The sequence below is a fragment of the Micropterus salmoides genome, unplaced genomic scaffold (genome assembly GCF_014851395.1).
Source record: "Micropterus salmoides isolate LMB-PRFRI ecotype aquatic unplaced genomic scaffold, ASM1485139v1 Ms_hic_scaffold_1, whole genome shotgun sequence".
Taxonomy (NCBI): Eukaryota; Metazoa; Chordata; class Actinopteri; order Centrarchiformes; family Centrarchidae; genus Micropterus; species Micropterus salmoides.
Window position 1 is genome coordinate 5043132 of NW_024040040.1, and position 18870 is coordinate 5062001.

Consider the following 18870-nt stretch of genomic DNA (forward strand, 5'->3'; position numbering starts at 1 on the left):
GACTCCAGAGATGAGTTGACTGCTTTGAGTAGATGTCTACCAGCTGGAACTAAATCCCTAGACGCACTCAAGTTCACATGTGATAATGGGATGGAATCAGTTTTTTCCAATGCTTTTGTAGCTTCTCACCCTTCCTGTTACAGTGGCTTCAGGAGAACGCAGTTTCTCAAAGTTGAAACTAATCAAAAACTACCTTCGCAGTACAATGAAACAAGACAGACTTAATGGACTGGCAACAATCTCCATAGAACATGAACTGGCACAGAGAATGGAAATAGAGGAGGCAGTTAAGACCTTCGCTGCGATGAAGGCCCGCCGTGCGCGCTTCTGAAAGGTAAGTTAAGCTTTATTTGTTCTTTAGTCGTTGTTTAAGATGCTGAACCTGCTGATGATATAATGTGCTTACAGACATTTCATTTGTGTGTGTTTTACGCACATAAGAAAGAGAGATTTGCAATGGTAGTTTGAGGAGCTGAAATGTGATTATTTATTATTATTTGTTGTTGCTGGTTTTGCGTTAGCCTATATGTATGGCATAGGCTATTGGTCTTAGTTGTTGCTGGTTTTGCATTACATGTATGGCATATTGGTCTTTGTGCGTTGTTGTTGGTATACTTTGCAAATAGAGGGGCGTTTTTCGCCTAGAGCGGGAGAAGTGCACTCGCCGGTGTCGTGCCAAGGTAGTTATCCCTGACAGAATGTGTTTCCCCTGCCACGGGAGCGCGCGTGCATTCAGCGGTGAAGGCGGACCTTCGACTTCAACAAAGTGAATGGAAAAATATACCATGTGGATTGTTTAATCTATCGTTTTAGTATCGTTTTAACGATAACGATAGTTAACGAGGTTTGCGTAGAGCAAGCTAGCACTTATAAACGTTTTTATAGGCTTACGTTATGTGTTACCGAACTTCGAATTATTCATTGCACTCAATTAGGAATGTCTACACAAGACGAGCATTTAGTTTCACTCATAAAGCAAACATTTATTTCGCGATAGTCTGGTGATGTTATAACTGACCACGTAGTCGATCACTTTGTCATCCATGTTACTGTTTAGAAGCTAGATTCAGACAGACTGTCACCTTTTCGCTCCTACATACGCCATCGATATTGTATCAACATCTTCTTTACCAGTGTGGTAAACTCATTGATGCCTGTAGATAAGGTGATATGATTAAATAAAACATTGTTTCAGAGGAATTTACCTATCACTGATATGTGAAAATGTAGGCAGAACACACGTGCAGACACACAGCTTTTACACGGACATTATTACATTTAACATATGTGGCATCAGACTGTGGATCAAATCAAATCAAATAATTGGAAAACTTCACAACCAAAGTGTTAAAACACAACACAACCCTGATATGATGTGATTTTTTTCCTCAACATGGCCCCTGCTCTTAATGTGGTTAATAACAGGAGAGCAAAGAGTCTGCATGACATTAAGAAATCATATATATTGTTGAAGTAACAAACATTTTAACAAGTAATCATTTTCTGTGTTTATTTCATGTAACGGGGTTGAGCCGTTGAGCTTGACGAGCACAACATCACAATATAAATGACTAAAATATCGTCAAAAAGAAGGTGGGAACTTGCTGGTCTCTGCATAGTGTTGTTAGAAGACTTATATGATGTCACTTACTGTTATTGATGTCACATAATCATCACTTTATTATTTTTATGGGGATTTGTGTGATGGGGTTGAGGGGTTACTGAGCTACGGACCTAAATAATGTGATTTTAATGAATAACCATACATTTATTTAGAAAAGAAGCACAGATAGATGTTTATGTAAATGGCTAAATGTATGGAAACAGTTTCTTAGTCATACCTTAAGGATACTCATGAGGGACATGACAAAACAGGTGGTGTCAACTGAAAAAAGACTTTTAGATAAGAAGATAAAATGTATGTAATGTTTTTAAACTTTATTAAAGGGGAAATTTCAACTGATGTAAAAAGCTTTTAAAAGTTGGTTTAGGTGACGCACTAATTAAAATACACTGAAAATGGTCAGAGGGACTCAAATCGTCTCAGTAGAGGTGCTAATGCTTCTCCACCCAGCTCACATAGACAATGAAGGAAATATGAGTCTGCTACCATGCTATAAGCGTTCAGCAGCAACATTAGAAGACTGATTATTTCTAACAACGTTATTTTAATATCAGTGTGCAACCTCAGTCATGTTGAGTTACGGCATTATTCAGTTTGCTGTGTTGTCTTAAAACATTTTTAACTCTTCATGTGAGGAGTAGATGTATTTCAACCTTCAGACAAAGTAATTTAGTAACTATGAATAGATGAATGCATGTTCGCGTTATTATTGTGAAGCATTTGCAGAAAATTTAATGGTGGCTGCTGGCTGCTGGGTAAAACACTCACCACGACTGGGACAGTAAGACGAGGGAGTTCTTCTAGGACCTCTTCAGCAGGGTGTAATTTGCTCTGTATGTCTGTGTTTTCTGAAGGTGTTGGGGAATGATTTCCACGTTGGGCCTCATCTTTTGTCTCTCTCACTTAACCGCTACAACATGCTGGCCAACACTCCTGTGGCCTGTTTGATAACTTTTGAGTTTGTATTGCTGAACTACACGCCATTGGGCAAAAATTTCTATACAAGATGTCTGTCTGATAGTGCTGTAGCTAAATTTAAGGATGCAATTCCATCAGCTCTAAATTCATTATCAAGTCACAAAGTAACAGAGGACTCCTATGCTAATTTCAGTCCCTCCCAAATCGATCATCTTGTTGATAGTGCTGCAGGCTCGCTGCAAATGACTCTGTAGCCCCTCTAAAAAAGAAACTGATAAAACTAAGACGGTTAGCTCCATGGTATAACACTGAAACTCACAAATTAAAGCAAATATCGCGGAAACTTGAGAGGAATTGGCGTTCCACCAAACTGGAAAATTCTCGTTTAATTTGGCAAGATAGTCTTAAAACGTAATGCCAGAGCAGTGTACTACTCGTCATTAATAGAGGAAAATAGGAACAACCCCAGGTTTCTTTTCAGCACTGTAGCCAGGCTGACAGAGAGTCAGAGCTCTATTGAGCCAACTATTCCCATAGCTCTCAGTAGTTACGACTTCATGAGCATCTTTAATGATAAAATTATAACTATTAGAAACAAAATCCACCAAGACCTGCCATCAACTGGCACCGAATTATCTCTAAACTCAGGAACCTTAGAAACAGCTGTAGAACCAGATATATGTTTAGACTGCTTTTCTTCCCCCAATCCTTACCAACTAACTTCAAGAATTTCTTCATCTAAACCATCAACCTGCCTCTTAGACCCCATCCCGACTAAGTTGCTTAAAGAAGTTTTACCCTTAGTTAGCACTTCTATACTAGATATGATCAATCTATCTTTATCAACAGGCTATGTACCACAGTACTTTAAAGTAGCTGTAATTAAACCTCTTCTGAAAAAGCCCAAACTTGATCCGGATGTTTTAGCCAACTATTGACCTATATCTAACCTTCCATTTCTCTCTAAGGTTCTGGAGAAAGCAGTTGCTAAACAGATGTGTGACTTTCTAAAGAGCAATAGTTTATTTGAGGATTTTCAGTCAGGATTCAGAGCTCATCATAGCACAGAGACAGCACTGGTGAAAATTACTAATGACCTCCTCATTGCATCAGACAAAGGACCTGTCTCTGTACTGGTTTTATTAGATCTTAGTGCTGCATTTGATACCATTGACCATCAGATCCTATTGCAGAGACTGGAACATTTCATTGGCATTAAAGGAACCGCTCTAGCTGGTTTAAGTCCTATTTATCAGATCGATTTCAGTTTGTACATGTTTGTACGATGAGTCCTCCATGCATGCCAAAGTTAGTCATGGAGTTCTACAAGGATCTGTCCTCGGACCAATCCTCTTCACTTTAAATATGCTTCCTTTAGGTAATATTATCAGGAAACATTCCATAAACTTTCATTGTTATGCAGATGATACTCAGTTATATCTATCGATCAAGCCAGATGACACTCATCAGTTAGCTAAACTTCAAATGTGCCTTCAGGATGTTAAAACCTGGATGACCTGTAATTTTCTAATGTTAAACTCAGATATAACTGTTATTGTCCTGGGGCCGAAGCACCTCTGTGACGCATTATCTAAAGAAATAGTTTCCTTTGATGGCATCGCCCTGGCCTCCAGCACCACTGTGAGGAATCTTGGAGTTATCTTTGATCAGGACATGTCGTTTAAGTCTCACATTAAGCAAATTTCAAGGACAGCCTTTTTTCACCTACGAAATTCATTTAGTCTATAGCAACATCACCTTTACTGTCTGTACCTCTGTGTGTGGATATTGTGTAGGCTGCCTCCCTCCCCTCTCCATCCCTCTCTTTTCTCTATGTTCCTCTCTCTCTTTTTCTCTCTCTCTCTCGCTCCCCCCCCCTCTCTTCCTCACCCCAACCAGTCGAGGCAGATGGCCTCCCACCCTGAGCCATCTGCTCGAGGTTTCTGCCTCTTAAAGGAAGTTTTTCCTTGCCTCTGTCGCCTAGTGCTGCTCTTGGTGGGAATTGTTGGGTTTCTGTATATAACATCATAGATTATGGTCTAGACCTCCTCTTTTATGAAAAGCGCTGTGAGATAACTGTTGTTGTGATTTGGCGCCATATAAATAAAATTAAATTGGTCCTCTCCATCATCCACTGTGTCAGTTTACTAATAAATAAAACGTGACAACAGCAAATATTGGCAAACATGTCAATATCATGCAGATCTATGCTGAAGCTCAAACATTATGATTTCATTAGTAGATGAATACATGAAAACAAACTCTTTAAACTGTCAAACCATCAGTGCTTTGTGGATTAAACTTGCCTTGTTTGCCACCTGATGATCTTTTCCTCTCTGTGTTTTGCACCGAGTGTTTCTGTCTCGTTTGATCTCATTTATTGATCCAAAGGCTCAGCTAAGAAACTTGGCCAGCTGTCCACTGTTGTGCCATGATCTGTTAAGACAAAACACTTATTACATCATGTGTGCCATGGCAGTAATTAGTATTAGGGCTGCAACTAACAATTCTCTTTTTATTTTGACACATTTATCAGAAAATCATGACTTATTATAAAATGTCAACTGTCACAAACGCTCATCAGACGTTTCCATTTACACTTCCTGCAGTTCACAATGATACAAAACAGGAAAAAGCAGCAATTCTCAAAACTGAAGCTCTGGTGCACAACTCACAGTATCCAGTAAATCTAATGGTGTTGAATCATGTTTAACAACATGGAGGGAAGGGCTCGTGCTGCTCGTAATGCTGATGCTGAGTCATCTGTGCCTCAAAGCCACGGAGAATATGGAAATCCAATCTCAGCCAAAGGTGTTTCTGAGTCTCATCTGACAGACACTAAGCCAAAGGAAAGGAAATCTGCTGCACATGTTGAGTCACAAATACTCCAGCAGAGAGCCATCGAGCTCAGGATGGCTCAGAACTCAGAGCCTGATGTTTCAGCACCTCACTTCTTTGGAGGTTTGGAGGTGCACCTGCTCCACATGTTGCTTGTGGTCATTTGTCGTCCAAAATGGCAAGGCAAAATCTGTTGGAACAACTGTTTGGAAATGAGCAAAGGATTGTTTCAGCTTATTTGGACAAAGCCCTTCATGCGCATGGCCTCTTTCTAAGAGCATGCTGTAATGCTCTGGATGAAATACATGTCCGAGCAGTCATAAAGAAATCACCACACAAGCTGAGAGACAAATGGAGAATGTCTTGGGTGTTACGTATGTAACCCTTGTTCCCCGAGAAGGGGAACGAGACACTCTGTCGGTGACGACACAATGGGAACGCCTCTGGGCGTGACAGGGCTTAACTATGAATGAAACTACTCCAATCCTATTGGTGTTACTAGAACGGTAGTGTGTGGCGGCGTAACCGGAGCGTAACCGGAACATTAGCCCTTTCTATGAAGCAAGGCACTCCAGGCGGGGTGAGGTGTGGCAGACCGACGCGGTCTCGTTCCTTCTCGGGAACGAGACACGTAACCCGAGACGTTCCCCTTCGAGGGAACTCGAATTGCGTCGGTGACGACACTATGGGAACGAGATACCCACTTAGGCCGCGCCGAAACCCCGCCTGCCCCCAGCGTGCAGAACCTGACGGCATGACTAGGAGGAGAGCGCACGGGTGCCGGGTGCAGAAGGTAGGTCTAGACTGTAAAACCGGATAAAAGTGTGAGGGGTGTCCTAGCCAGCCGCGTCACACAAATCCTGGAGTGACGCCCCTGCGAGGAGGGCCCTAGAACCTGCCATGCCTCGAGTAGAATGCACCCTTACGGCCATAGGTGAAGGCAAACCGCGCACCTGATAGGCCAGGGAAATAATCTGAACGATCCAGATGCTGATGGTGTGTTTAGAAGCGGGGAGCCCAGCCTTGTGGGACCCGAAACACACCAGCAACTGGTCTGCTTTCCTCCACCGGGAAGACCTCAGAGTGGAAATACTCTCTGACAGGGCAGAGCAGATGAAGTCTCCCGTCCTTCACCATCACATGAGGTGGGGAATGAGACGCCTGCAGCACCGTGGACCCTGCCAGTCTGGCTGGAACCTTAGGGACATAACCTGGACAAGGGTGCAGGATGGCCCTGACCCTCCCCAGGGTAAACTCCAGGCATTGGGAACACCGAAAGTACCTGGAGATCCCCCACCCTCCTCAGAGAGATGATAGTGAGGAGAAAGGTCATCTTAAGGGTCAGGTGCTTGGCCTCAGCCGACTCCAGGGGTTCGAAGGGGGCCTCAGCCAGCGCTTCGAGAACCACTGCCAGGTCCCAGGTGGGAACCCTGGAACGAGTCACGGGTCTCATCCTCCGGGCTCCACGGAGGAAGCGCACGACCAGTGGAAGCCTCCCCAAGGGCCGAGGACGTCATCTCAATGCCGAACCGCTAACTCTCGTGACTGGGCCAGGACGAGCCAGTCGTCAATGTAGTTCAGTATGCGGATGCCCTGGAGCCTCAACGGAGGTGAACGTGCGGGGAGATAGTGCTAGGCCGAACGGAAGAACCCGATACTGGTAAGCCGTGCCCCCGAAGGCAAACCTCAGGAACTTCCTGTGAGAGGCACGGATGGAGATGTGTAAATAAGCGTCTTGCAGATCTATCGTGACAAACCAATCCTCAGATTGGATGTGACTGATGATGGCTGGGATGGTGAACTGAATCTGAATCTGAATCCTGAACCTGAATCTCCTCAGAGATTGGTTCAGGGACCGGAGATCCAAAAATCGGACGCAATCCTCCGTCCTTCTTGGGAACCAGGAAGTATCGGCTGTAAAAGCTGGCTTCTTTGACTGGCAGGGAAATAGGGTCCCCCTACTCGAGGTCTCAGGACCTCTTCCCCCGCCTAGACTGAATGACGGTCCTCAGACGGGGGAACTGTGGGAAGAGCGCCGTCTTGCGTCCCAGGTTGGTTGAGGGGGATCCCGCGAAGCGACGCTCTGCTTCTGGCTGTGGCGGTAGGTGCTGGATGAAGGCTGCGTCCGCCTTTCCTTAGTTTCGCTGTTGACGACAGCATCCACTGCTTCGCCAAACAGGCCAGAAGGCGAGAGGGGCGCATCCAGGAGAAAAAATTCTCTCCTTCCCCTGGATGCCCGATAGGTTGAGCCCCAGATGGCGCTCCGTAGCCACCAAAGCCGCCAAGGATCGACAGATGGAACAGGCCGTTTCCTTGGTCACAAGTCCGTCACTCTACGGAGCTCCATCAGGTCCTCCTCAGAGGGACCTCCCCCTACATCACAGTCCCGAATGAGATCGGCCTGGTATGCCTGCAAGACAGCCATCGTGTGTAGGCTGGCACCAGCTCGACCCGCTGCCATGTAGGTCTTGCCCACCAAATCGGGCGTCATCCGACACGGCTTGGTGGGGAGCGCCGGCGTCCGGAGGGGTGAGGCGAGGTTGGGAGAGAGGTAGCTAGCCAGTGCCTCCTCCACTCGTGGCATCGCTCCGTAGCCGTGCTGTCTGATTTCTGTCACATTGCCGTAGTCCAGCCGGGGGAATGTAGACAGCCGAGAAGGGTTTATTAAAAAATTGTAGGGGCCGACGTGGGGGTGGTGCTCGGTGTTGCAGAAACCGCTCATCTAGTTTGCTGCCTACCGATGGCTGCTGCACCGCCTGTGGCCAATCAATGTGCAGGTTGGCCAGGGCCCGCGTCACCACTTCCAAAAACTCCTCATATCCTGGCAAGGGCTGATGACGTTCCGTTTCCTCCATGCTAAGCACATCTAGCTCCTCAGAGCCAGATCGTGTCAGCCTCTCTGGACTCACCCCTCGAGTGGGAGAAACCGAGAAAAGGCCCCCGATCAGGGACGAGGGGAGGAGGATTCTGCAGATGAGGATCGCGGGGCCTGTGCCACGAGGGGAGCGCATCCGACCATCCTCTAGGAAAAGAGCCGCTCGAGACCTCAGCACCCTCAGGGGCAGGGCCTCGCAATGGTCAAAGGCAGCCCCCTCGAGAGCCGCCTGAGCATGCGACATCCCCAGGCATGAGACACACATCCCATGGGTATCACCCTTCGTGATGAAACGCTCACATGGAAAGACACACTGTCGGAATCGCTGTCGGATTCGCCTCGACGTGATCTGCTGCTTCGTCTCGACGTCAGGTAGGATAATGGAGCTTCTAAACATAGCCAGAGTGCCTGCTGAATAGAAAGAAGCTAATGTGTCCTATGTGCCGGCGTGCTTCTATACCCACTCCGGTTACGCCGTCACACACTACCGTTCTAGTAACACCAATAGGATTGGAGTAGTTTCATTCATAGTTCAGCCCTGCCACGCCCAGAGGCGTTCCCATAGTGTCGTCACCGACAGAGTTCGAGTTCTGTCGAAGGGGAACAGTGGCTTGTGATATTCAGGAGATGCGTCATCATAGAGCTACTTTTCCTGACGTTGTAGACTCTTTGGAGTTGTGCTCTTTGTTGGAAAAGAGAGATGTAATGATGAGACTGCCTTCCTGAAAGAGCCTGAAATCTGTTGTGGCTGCTTGGGCAGAGGGCACATGAGTAAAGACTGCAGGAGGTGACTGTCATGTAAAGTATGTGGATCCAGACGTCCCAGCATGCTTCATGTTCACCTGAAGGAAAAGGGAGCAGAGACTGAGAGAGTTACTGATACCGACAGCAGTGGGCAGGGCTCTGGTTGCTGCTAAAACAGTGCTGAAGCTGGTGAGCCTGATTACAAACTCTCCTTCCTTCCAGTCAAGGTCAAGCATAAAAAAGGCTGTAAAGTTGTGGAGATTTCCATCTTTGTAGACTAAAGGAGGTTCCAGAGAGATGCCCCGATTCATCCAGACTCTGGAGCAACGGCCTACAGATCCAGATGGTTTGAGAGAACCAGCAGAACAAGATGATCCTGAGGTCACAACAGATATCAGCTAATGCTGTTTGTGCCAAAGAAGAAAGTGATTCTGAAGTCTGCCTCGTCCTGGAATCACCTGAAAAGATGGTGGGGTGGATCTTCAGATTCAACAAGTTGCTCTGAAGTCTCTGCAAGAAGAGGAAAGAGGTCAGTGCACTGCTGGCTCACGCAGGCTCAGATGAGAGGATGTTCTGGAGGAAGAGCTGCGGAGCGTCAAGGATTAATTCCCTGTTTTTCTCTCTGCGGAGGAGCTGAGCGAAGCTGAGCTGGAAATAATCACATCTAGTCAGATCTGCTCAAACTGAGCCAATGAAGCTGAACAGAAGAATCTAATGATGGTAGCTTCATGGTATCAGGTGCAGGCTGACAGGTGTGCTGTTGTATCATCAGCCGTTTCCCCCAAAAGATCAGGGAGAAGATAAACGAGTGGACTGTGCCCATTCACTGTCTCACCTGTGTTGTTTATTGTCGTCACTTCTCACAGTTTGCATCGTCTGTTCCATCAGAGTCCTTCATTTAAGACACAGACTTTGGACTTTAAAGACAACAACGCCTCTATAGTTTGAATGTTCCTGCTTTCTGGATAACTCGCTCTGTGTTTCTTCTTCACTGTCAGTTACCTTCCATTCAAGCTCAACTTCAACTCTGTTTGTCATTTCATCCAAAGCAAAGCAGCTCAATAAAATATCGTTTCTCACAGGAACGACGCTGAAATGGTGACAGGCTTAATGCAGGGAGTTCATTTAGAGCACATATGCAGTGAAAACATTAATACTTGGTGCAGCGTACTGGTAGTATTTCACAAGAAGTAGTACTGCAGTATCTCACCACAGAGGCTCGTTGTAGTGAAGGGAAATATTAAAAAGTTCTTGTCCTCTGTAATTAAACAGCAGGTGGAGCCAGACACACACACACAGACATCTGTTAAACAGCCATCACTGCTGTTATTGCTGAACCAGGTCAGTGAACGCACCTTGGCCCATTTGAGCGAGGACTTGATCCCGTCTCTCTGTGGATGCATCTGGTCCACGTGGATCCTCCAGTTCTGCAGACCGACACACAGACAAGAGACCAGTCAAACACCTGACACAACAGAGAGCATGCTGGGAAACTACAGTGTCAGGCTGTCATCATGTCCTTTAACTCATCAAAACTGCATATTTCACACAGAGCTTCATTACATTTATTTGTGCGATGTTGCTGTCAACACTTAGACTTGTATATATTATTAGATCCATCATATTGATCATTCTTACTGTAATAATAAGTGTCTGCAGTAATGCAGTAGGTGTAGTAATGGTAGCAGCAGTGGTTTAGCATGTTTTCATCATCACAGCTGATTTATAAAACAACATTTTATTACCACATTCTGCTTTGGGACTAAATCAACAGCCAGATATCAGACTGCTGCGTTCAGGGACCACTGGGACATTAAAGTGTCAGATCAGCACAGAGACACCTGCCTGCTGCTTTTTCTCCTCACAAGAGTCTCAGTCTCCCCCTCAGTTAGCAGCAGCTTCACTTCCACTCAGAAAAGCACTTCTTCCAGCTCACACCTTCTCACACTTTAAACTGAAATGGACTTTTTTCACGGAACGAGCTCCCTCTGTGCCGAATGTAAATGTGGAGCGACGACCCAGAGTGCTTTGCTTTGTCCTCACCTCAGAAACTGAAGCTGCAGTGATACAGGAGGCTGTGTTTAAAACAGGTTGATACTGGATTTCCAGCTGCTGGTCTGTGCTGGAAAAGGTGGAGTAACTTTAGCTGTGATGGAGCAATAAATCAGTCCCAGCTGTCAGGAACCCTCATGGTGCCTGTTTTAGATGCATTTCAGACAAACAAACAAAATGTTGGTTGTAAAAAGCAACAAGTGACAGAAAACTCTGCTCATTTCTCTGTGACAAAGCTGTTTTAGTGAGGAAAGCTGAAAGGACAGAGACTGACTGACAAACGCTCTTCTGCTCTAAACATGAACTCTGTACTTTGTGGTGTTTCAGGAGGAAACTGCCTCAGTTCTACTCTCAGATTAGTTTCACATGTTCTCCATCAGCTCTGTATGAAACCCTGGAATGAAGACGAGAAGAAAAGACTTGGTTCATGTTTGTTTATTCATCATGTAAACCTTCAGTTTGTTCACACATCCCATCAGTAAAGTCTGTTAAATGACTCTTGTTCAATGATTTCATGCACAGATTCACTTCATCCACACAATCAGTGTGTTTGAGCAGAATCTCAGCTGTCAAAGAAAAGAATGAGCTCCTTATTGATTCTGATCAGGAGAATTACACTTTAAAATACCTCACAGTCCCTCATTTGTACGTCTCTTCGGACAACAACAACAACATTTGGTCTGCCAAACAAATAAATGTGAATGTAATTCTAGATTTCTTTCCAGAGTGAGAACAAAATCTCTGAGATAAAGGAAGGTCTGCTGCTTTCTCTCTTCAGACCCATGCAGTGGAAGAGAAACAACAACATACAAATACATCAATCCAAATATTCAACAAACATTTAGAGCTCAGACAAGTTTCCATTTTCATGCAGAGAAAAGTCAGTTCAGGTAAACAAAAGTCATCCTGAGCAGTGATAGCCTCCATGGCTAAACAGACACAGGAAGGAGCGCCGCCTAAAGAAACTCAAACATTTACACAGCAACTAATGACAAGACCTCAAAGTACCGCCCACAATGTTTGATTGACAGGTCAAGGCCACAACAATCAGCTCTCAGCAACAACCACGAAGACAAAATAAGTTGAAGGATTAAAAGACAGAATTTAACCCACTGTCCCTGAAATGACTTCTGACTATTTGACTTTACAGAACTCAGCAGAGGATCCATAATCAGAAAGCCGAAGTCCAGCACAGAGAGGCTGAGTGAATGTGGTCTGGACTCTGTGGAGGAGAGTCATGGTTTCAGAGATGCTGTAGAAGGACAGAATACCTGCTCTGTGATCCAGGTACACTCCTACTCTGGAGGACCAAGGACCTGAGACAGGAGTTTGGACATTGTTGTACAAAAGGTTATAACTGTTGTTCCGACAATGTAACGCCCAAGATTTGTCATTTCGTCCAAATCCACATTCATCCCAGCTCCCTGCTCTGCTGATGTTCTTGTAGGCGACTGCTACATAAACTCCTCCCCCTCTCCACTCCACCTCCCAGTAACAACGTCCAGTCAGACTCTCTCTACTCAGGACCTGCCAGCATTCAGTGAATCTGTCTGGGTGACGAGAATAAGACTGTTCATCTTTCGTTACTGTTGCTTTTCTGTTCCCCTCAGATAATAACAGCTGTGTGTTTGCTGTTTTTGGATCCAGTTTGATTTCACGTGAATATTTTAAGAAGTCAGTTCTGGTCTTGGGCTCTGAGTCTGGTTCTGACAGTAAAACATCCACATCAGTCACTGTCTCTAAGATATTTGTCCATTTCTCTGTCAGAACGTCCTGTAGTTTGTCTCTGACTTCTGACACAGCCGCTGTCACATCCTCAAAGTAGCGCAGAGGACGGATCTTGATGCTGGATGAGTCTGTAGATTCACTGAGTGCTGACAGTGAGGGGTAGTTGTGTAGAAACTGGGTGTGATCCTCTGTGTGTGAGAGCTGCTTCAGCTCAGCGTCTTTCCTCTTCAGCTCAGTGATCTCCTGCTCCAGCTTCTCCTGAAGCTCTTTGACTCGACTCACTTCAGTGTCCTGCTGGGATCTGAGCTGCCGCTTCACATCAGACCTTCTTTTCTCCATCAGACGGATCAGCTCGGTGAAGATCTTCTCACTGTCCTCCACTGCTTTATCTGCAGAGCCATTGATAGCCTCCACCTCCTGCTGAAGCACCTTCACATCTTTCTGTCTGTCCTGGATTCTCTGCTGGATGTTTTGTCGACTCACCTCGAGCTCTCTCTGCCTCTCGGTCCTTTCTGCTGCAGCTGAGACTGTGTTGTGGCCTTTATGTTCATCCACAGGGCAGAGATAACAGATACACTGCTGATCAGTACGGCAGAACATCTTCATCACCTCATCGTGACGAGAGCAGATGTTCTCCTGGAGCTTCTTGGAGGGCTCCACCAGCTTGTGTTTCTTTAACGGAGCCACATCATAATGAGGCTGCAGGTGTTTCTCACAGTAAGAGGCCAGACAGAACAGACAGGACTTGAGGGCTTTCAGTTTTCTCCCAGTGCAGACATCACAGGCCACATCTTCAGGTCCAGCATAGCAGTGATCGGCAGGAGCAGCTTGGAGTCCAGTCTTCTTCAGTTCCTCCACTAAATCTGCTAACATAGTGTTTTTCAGCAGGACAGGCCTCGGTGTGAAGGTCTGCCTACACCGAGGGCAGCTGTGGATTTTCTTCTGATCTTCTACATCCCAGTGGGCTTTAATACAGTTCATGCAGTAGCTGTGTCCACAGGGAATAGCCACCGGATCCTTCAGCAGATCCAGACAGATCGAACAGCAGAATTTTGCTCGGTCCAGCTGAACTCCTTTCTGCGCCATTTCACCTCTCAGTGGCTCAACGACTGTCTGAGTTTCACTTCCTCAGGAGGAAGAGGAAGGGTTATCAAGCTGTGACTCACTACAGGAAGGGGAGCAGCTCTGTGGAATTTTGTTTCCTCATTTACAGCGAAGCCTCGGTTAAAACCTGCTCCTGTCTGAAGACATTAAAGTTTTTAGTTGTAAAATACTTCTTGGCTCCATATTTCTCCAACTCAAATTCTGTTCAATGTTTCTTTGACTGGTTAAAACCAGCTGACTGACAGTAATCAAACTACAGTGTCCTAAAATCCTTAAACTGTTGTATAATCATGTTCTCACTTCTTTGAAGTGTAAATAAAGGAGGACAAACTGAAGTCAAAGCTGCAGTCAGTGAGAACCAGAACCCAAACAAACACTAATAAAGGCGATCAGTTCAGCTTTTTGATTTGAAATGATGCCATGTGTGTAAAAGGTGATGAGGACTCTAAACACAGGTGCATCACAAGCTGCCATTTGATCACATTTGTTCTTTTCTTTGTAAACCAGTGAGTTTAAAATCAGTTCTGGACCAGTTTTATTGAGGGGGCCGGGCTGGGACCAGTTGTTTTGTCAGAGGGGCCCATTCAGTCCGGGACCAAAGAGACAAAGGCAAAGTTCAAGTTTTCTAAATGTCTTTAGTGTATAATGTGATGTTTCAGTATGTTTCAGTAACTCACAGTTCTTAGTTTCAGGATCTTTTCAGTAACTTAGTTATAGCACAAAAAACCTTCCTGTTAACTTTAGATCAAGTTCCATTCTTTGATGCAACACTTCTTGGTAGAGCTTAATGAACAGTAGAAGCTCTAGTGTACGAGAAATTGATCCCAGTTTCTATTTTGTATCCCACTATAACTTTAGCTGGGAAACAACAAATGCCTCCATATTCACCCTGTTATTAGTCCTGATGTGAAGAATACACAACATTAAATACTTGATGGTAGGCCATCATCTGTGCGTTATGGAGGGGAAACATATTTGGCAGACTGCATGTCCAGCCTGGTAGGAGCAGCAGGCTGCTGTTATCGCTTTCTGTGTATGAAAAGTTTTGTTTAAATGCATTATTAGACTGTCAGGATAATAATTTACCCTTTAAGGAGGGCGACTGGAACGATTTCCAGCAACATCCAAAGGCTATCCATGCAGTGGAAACGTGGATTACAAGGACAAAATATTATGTCCAACGCTGCATTCAGTCTAATGTACATTTGGAGTCCAGTAGATGTAAGTTAACGTTGAGGCGATCAATGTGTTAAACTGGTTTCAGTGATCTTGATTTTACAGTATCGATGGCGGAGATGTTTGCAGGGTCGGACTGGGAGAAAAACCAGCCCACGTCACCACACATCCCCACTCACAAACACACGTTCACTACTTTGTGTGCAGGCGGTGAAATAATATAAGCAGTAGGATGAGCGTATGTCACAGATCTGTAACATTTAATGTGACTGGCACCCAAAGCTCAACAGTTTATTAGAGCACGTTTATAACAAATTTACACATACAGTCAGAACAACAGCTTTCCATCTGAGCATGTTGTAGAGTCTGTGTGCTCTGTCTGTTTGTCTGCTGTTACTGTCTTTGTCTACTGCAGAGTTAATTACAAAGTGAACATTTGTGTGTCCCTGTTTCCTTCCTAGCTCTACCCCCCTCCTCCCGGTCTCTGCCAGGCCTACAGCAGCATCCTTCCTCACAGCACTGATCAGACCAGGGGCCTCTGGTTGTAGCCTTCTGGTTCTAGCAACATCCTAGTTCATGTCATCTCTCTCAGTGTTTCTCTGCAAAATGCTTAAATAGATCGCCAAATAGGCAGGCCTACTTGGGCTACCTGAGCGGCCGCCCAAGTACAGCGTATGTGTGGGAAACACTGATATCATTATCAATCTGACCGGCCCACCCCCAAAAACAAATGGTCGGGCCCCTCTGGCATTTGCCAGAATTATCAGATGGCCGATCCGCCCCTGGATATTTGTAGGAACAGCTTACTAGAAAAAAGTCTTGTGCAGAGTTTAGCGTGCACGTCTCGGTTCCTGGCGGGTCTATTTCAGGTAGCTGGGTATTTTAAAATGATAACATATTCTTTGTGTGGTTCATCGATGAAGTCCTGCGTGGTGCGGACGACTCTGCACAACACCGGTGAAGCTGGAGCTCCGTCTCTTCAGCCACGCCTACACATGCACACTGACGACCCAGGGTTAGGGTTACAGTTTTGGATTTATTCACCCACTTCAAAAACATTTAATGCATTGAATGCATGCACGCGCCTGCGGCGGGGGGGGGGGTACTTTCTATCAATTCAATTCAATTTTATTTATATAGCGGCAAATCACAACAACAGTTATCTCACAGCGCTTTTCATAAAAGAGCAGGTCTAGACCGTACTCTATGATGTTATTTACAGAAACCCAACAGTTCCCACCAAGAGCAGCACTAGGAGACAGAGGCAAGGAAATACTAGGAGAAAGCACAAAACTACCAGAAAGGGGAGAAGTTGTGTTAGTAACATGCAAAAATGGAATGAAGTTTCATACAGAGGGAGAGAAAGAAGAGGAGAGAGGATCTCAGTGCATCATGGGAAATCCTCCGGCAGTCTAGGCCTATAGCAGCATAACTAAGGGATGGTTCAGGACTCACCTGAGCCAGCCCTAACTATAAGCTTTATCAAAGAGGAAAGTCTTAAGCCTACTCTTAAATGTGGAGATGGTGTCTGCCTCCTGAACCCAAACTGGAACCTGGTTCCACAGGAGAGGAGCTTGATAGCTGAACGCTCTGGCTCCTAGTCTACTTTTGGAGACTCTAGGAACCACAAGTAACCCTGCATTCTGGGAGCGCAGTGCTCTGGTGGGGTAGTAAGGTACTATGAGCTCTTTAAGATAAGATGGTGCCTGACCATTAAGAGCTTTGTTGGTAAGAAGAATGATTTTAAATTCTATTCTGGATTTTACTGGAAGCCAATGCAAAGAAGCTAAAACAGGAGAAATGTGATCTCTTTTCCTGGTTCCTGTCAGAACACGTGCTGCAGCATTCTGGATCAGCTGAAGAGTCTTAATGGACTTTTTCGAGCAGCCTGATAATAAGGAATTGCAGTAATCCAGCCTAGAAGTAACAAATGCATGGACTAGTTTTTCTGCATCATTTTTAGACAGGATGTTCCTGATTTTCGCAATATTACGTAGGTGAAAAAAGGCAGTCCTTGAAATTTGCTTAATGTGAGACTTAAACGACATGTCCTGATCAAAGATAACTCCAAGATTCCTCACAGGGCGATGCCATCAAGGGAAACTATATCTTTAGATAATGCATCACGGAGGTGCTTAGGCCCCAGAACAATAACTTCAGTTTTATCTGAGTTTAACAAAATTACAGGTCATCCAGGTTTTAACATCCTGAAGGCACATTTGAAGTTTAGCTAACTGATGAGTTTCGTATGGCTTGATTGATAGATAACTGAGTATCATCTGCATAACAATGAAAGCTTATGGAATATTTCCTGATAATATTGCCAAAAGGAAGCATATTTAAAGTGAAGAGGATTGGTCCGAGGACAGATCCTTGAGGAACTCCATGACTAATTTGGCGTGCATGGAGGACTCATCGTTAACATGTACAAACTGAAATAGATCTGATAAATAGGACTTAAACCAGCTAGAGCGGTTCCTTTAATGCCAATGAAATGTTCCAGTCTCTACAATAGGGTCTGATGGTCAATGGTATCAAATGCAGCACTAAGATCTAATAAAACCAGCACAGAGACAAGTCCTTTGTCTGATGCAATAAGGAGGTCGTTAGTAATTTTCACCAGTGCTGTCTCTGTGCTATGATGAGCTCTAAATCCTGACTGAAAATCCTCAAATAAACTATTGCTCTGTAGAAAGTCACACAGCTGTTTAGCAACTGCTTTCTCCAGAACCTTAGAGAGAAATGGAAGGTTAGATATAGGTCTATAGTTGGCTAAAACATCCGGATCAAGTTTGGGCTTTTTCAGAAGAGGTTTAATTACAGCTACTTTAAAGTACTGTGGTACATAGCCTGTTGATAAAGATAGATTGATCATATCCAGTATAGAAGTGACTAAGGGTAAAACATCTTTAAGCAACCTAGTCGGGATGGGGTCTAAGAGTCAGGTTGATGGTTTAGAAATTATAGAAAATAATAAGAAAATCATTTTATCATTAAAGAAGCTCATGAAGTCGTAACTACTGAGAGCTATGGGAAGACTTTGCTCAATAGAGCTGTGACTCTCTGTCAGCCTGGCTACAGTGCTGAAAAGAAACCTGGGGTTGTTCCTATTTTCCTCTATTAATGACGAGTAGTACGTTGCTCTGGCATTACGGAGGGCCTTCCTATAAGTTTTAAGACTATCTTGCCAAATTAAACGAGAATTTTCCAGTTTGGTGGAACGCCAATTCCTCTCAAGTGTCTGCGATATTTGCTTTAATTTGCAAGTTTCAGTATTATACCATGGAGCTAACCATCTTTTCTTTTTTAGAGGGGCTACAGAGTCGAGTGTCATTCGCATCAACAAGATGATCAATTTTGGAGGGATTAGCATAGGAGTTCTCTGTTACTTTGTGACATGATAATGAATGATGAAATCGCATCCTTAAATTTAGCTACAGCACTATCAGACAGACATCTTGTATAGAAATTTTTGCCCAATGGCGTGTAGTTCAGCAATACAAACTCAAAAGTTATCAAACAGTGGTCGGACAAAGAGGGATTCTCTGGGAACACTATTAAATGTTAAATTTCAATACCATATACCAGAACAAGGTCGAGGGTGTGGTTAAAACAGTGAGTCGGTTCATGAACACTCTGAGAGAAGCCAATGGAATCTAACAGAGAGATAAACGCAGTACTGAAGCTGTCATTCTCAACGTCCACATGAATATTAAAATCCCCTACAATAATAACTTTGTCCGTTTTAAGGACTAAAGTTGACAAAAACTCTGCAAATTCAGATAAGAATTCAGAATACGGGCCAGGTGCT

At 44.7% G+C, this 18870-nt stretch overlaps 3 protein-coding genes across 3 annotated transcripts in view; 1 reads left to right on the forward strand and 2 right to left on the reverse strand.

Annotated features, from left to right (window-relative positions):
- LOC119910112 (nucleotide-binding oligomerization domain-containing protein 1-like) overlaps nt 1–18870 on the reverse strand; it is a 1078472-nt gene that overhangs the window by 470122 nt on the left and 589480 nt on the right. The gene's annotated exons all lie outside the window — the stretch shown is intronic.
- Nucleotides 1–18870, forward strand: part of LOC119881802 — a 727332-nt gene that overhangs the window by 188734 nt on the left and 519728 nt on the right. The window lies entirely within an intron of this gene.
- Nucleotides 11471–13881, reverse strand: LOC119903969 (tripartite motif-containing protein 16-like). The gene has a single exon (XM_038720345.1). The coding sequence runs from the start codon at nt 13863–13865 to the stop codon at nt 12186–12188; it is 1680 nt and encodes a 559-aa protein (XP_038576273.1). The 5' UTR covers nt 13866–13881; the 3' UTR covers nt 11471–12185.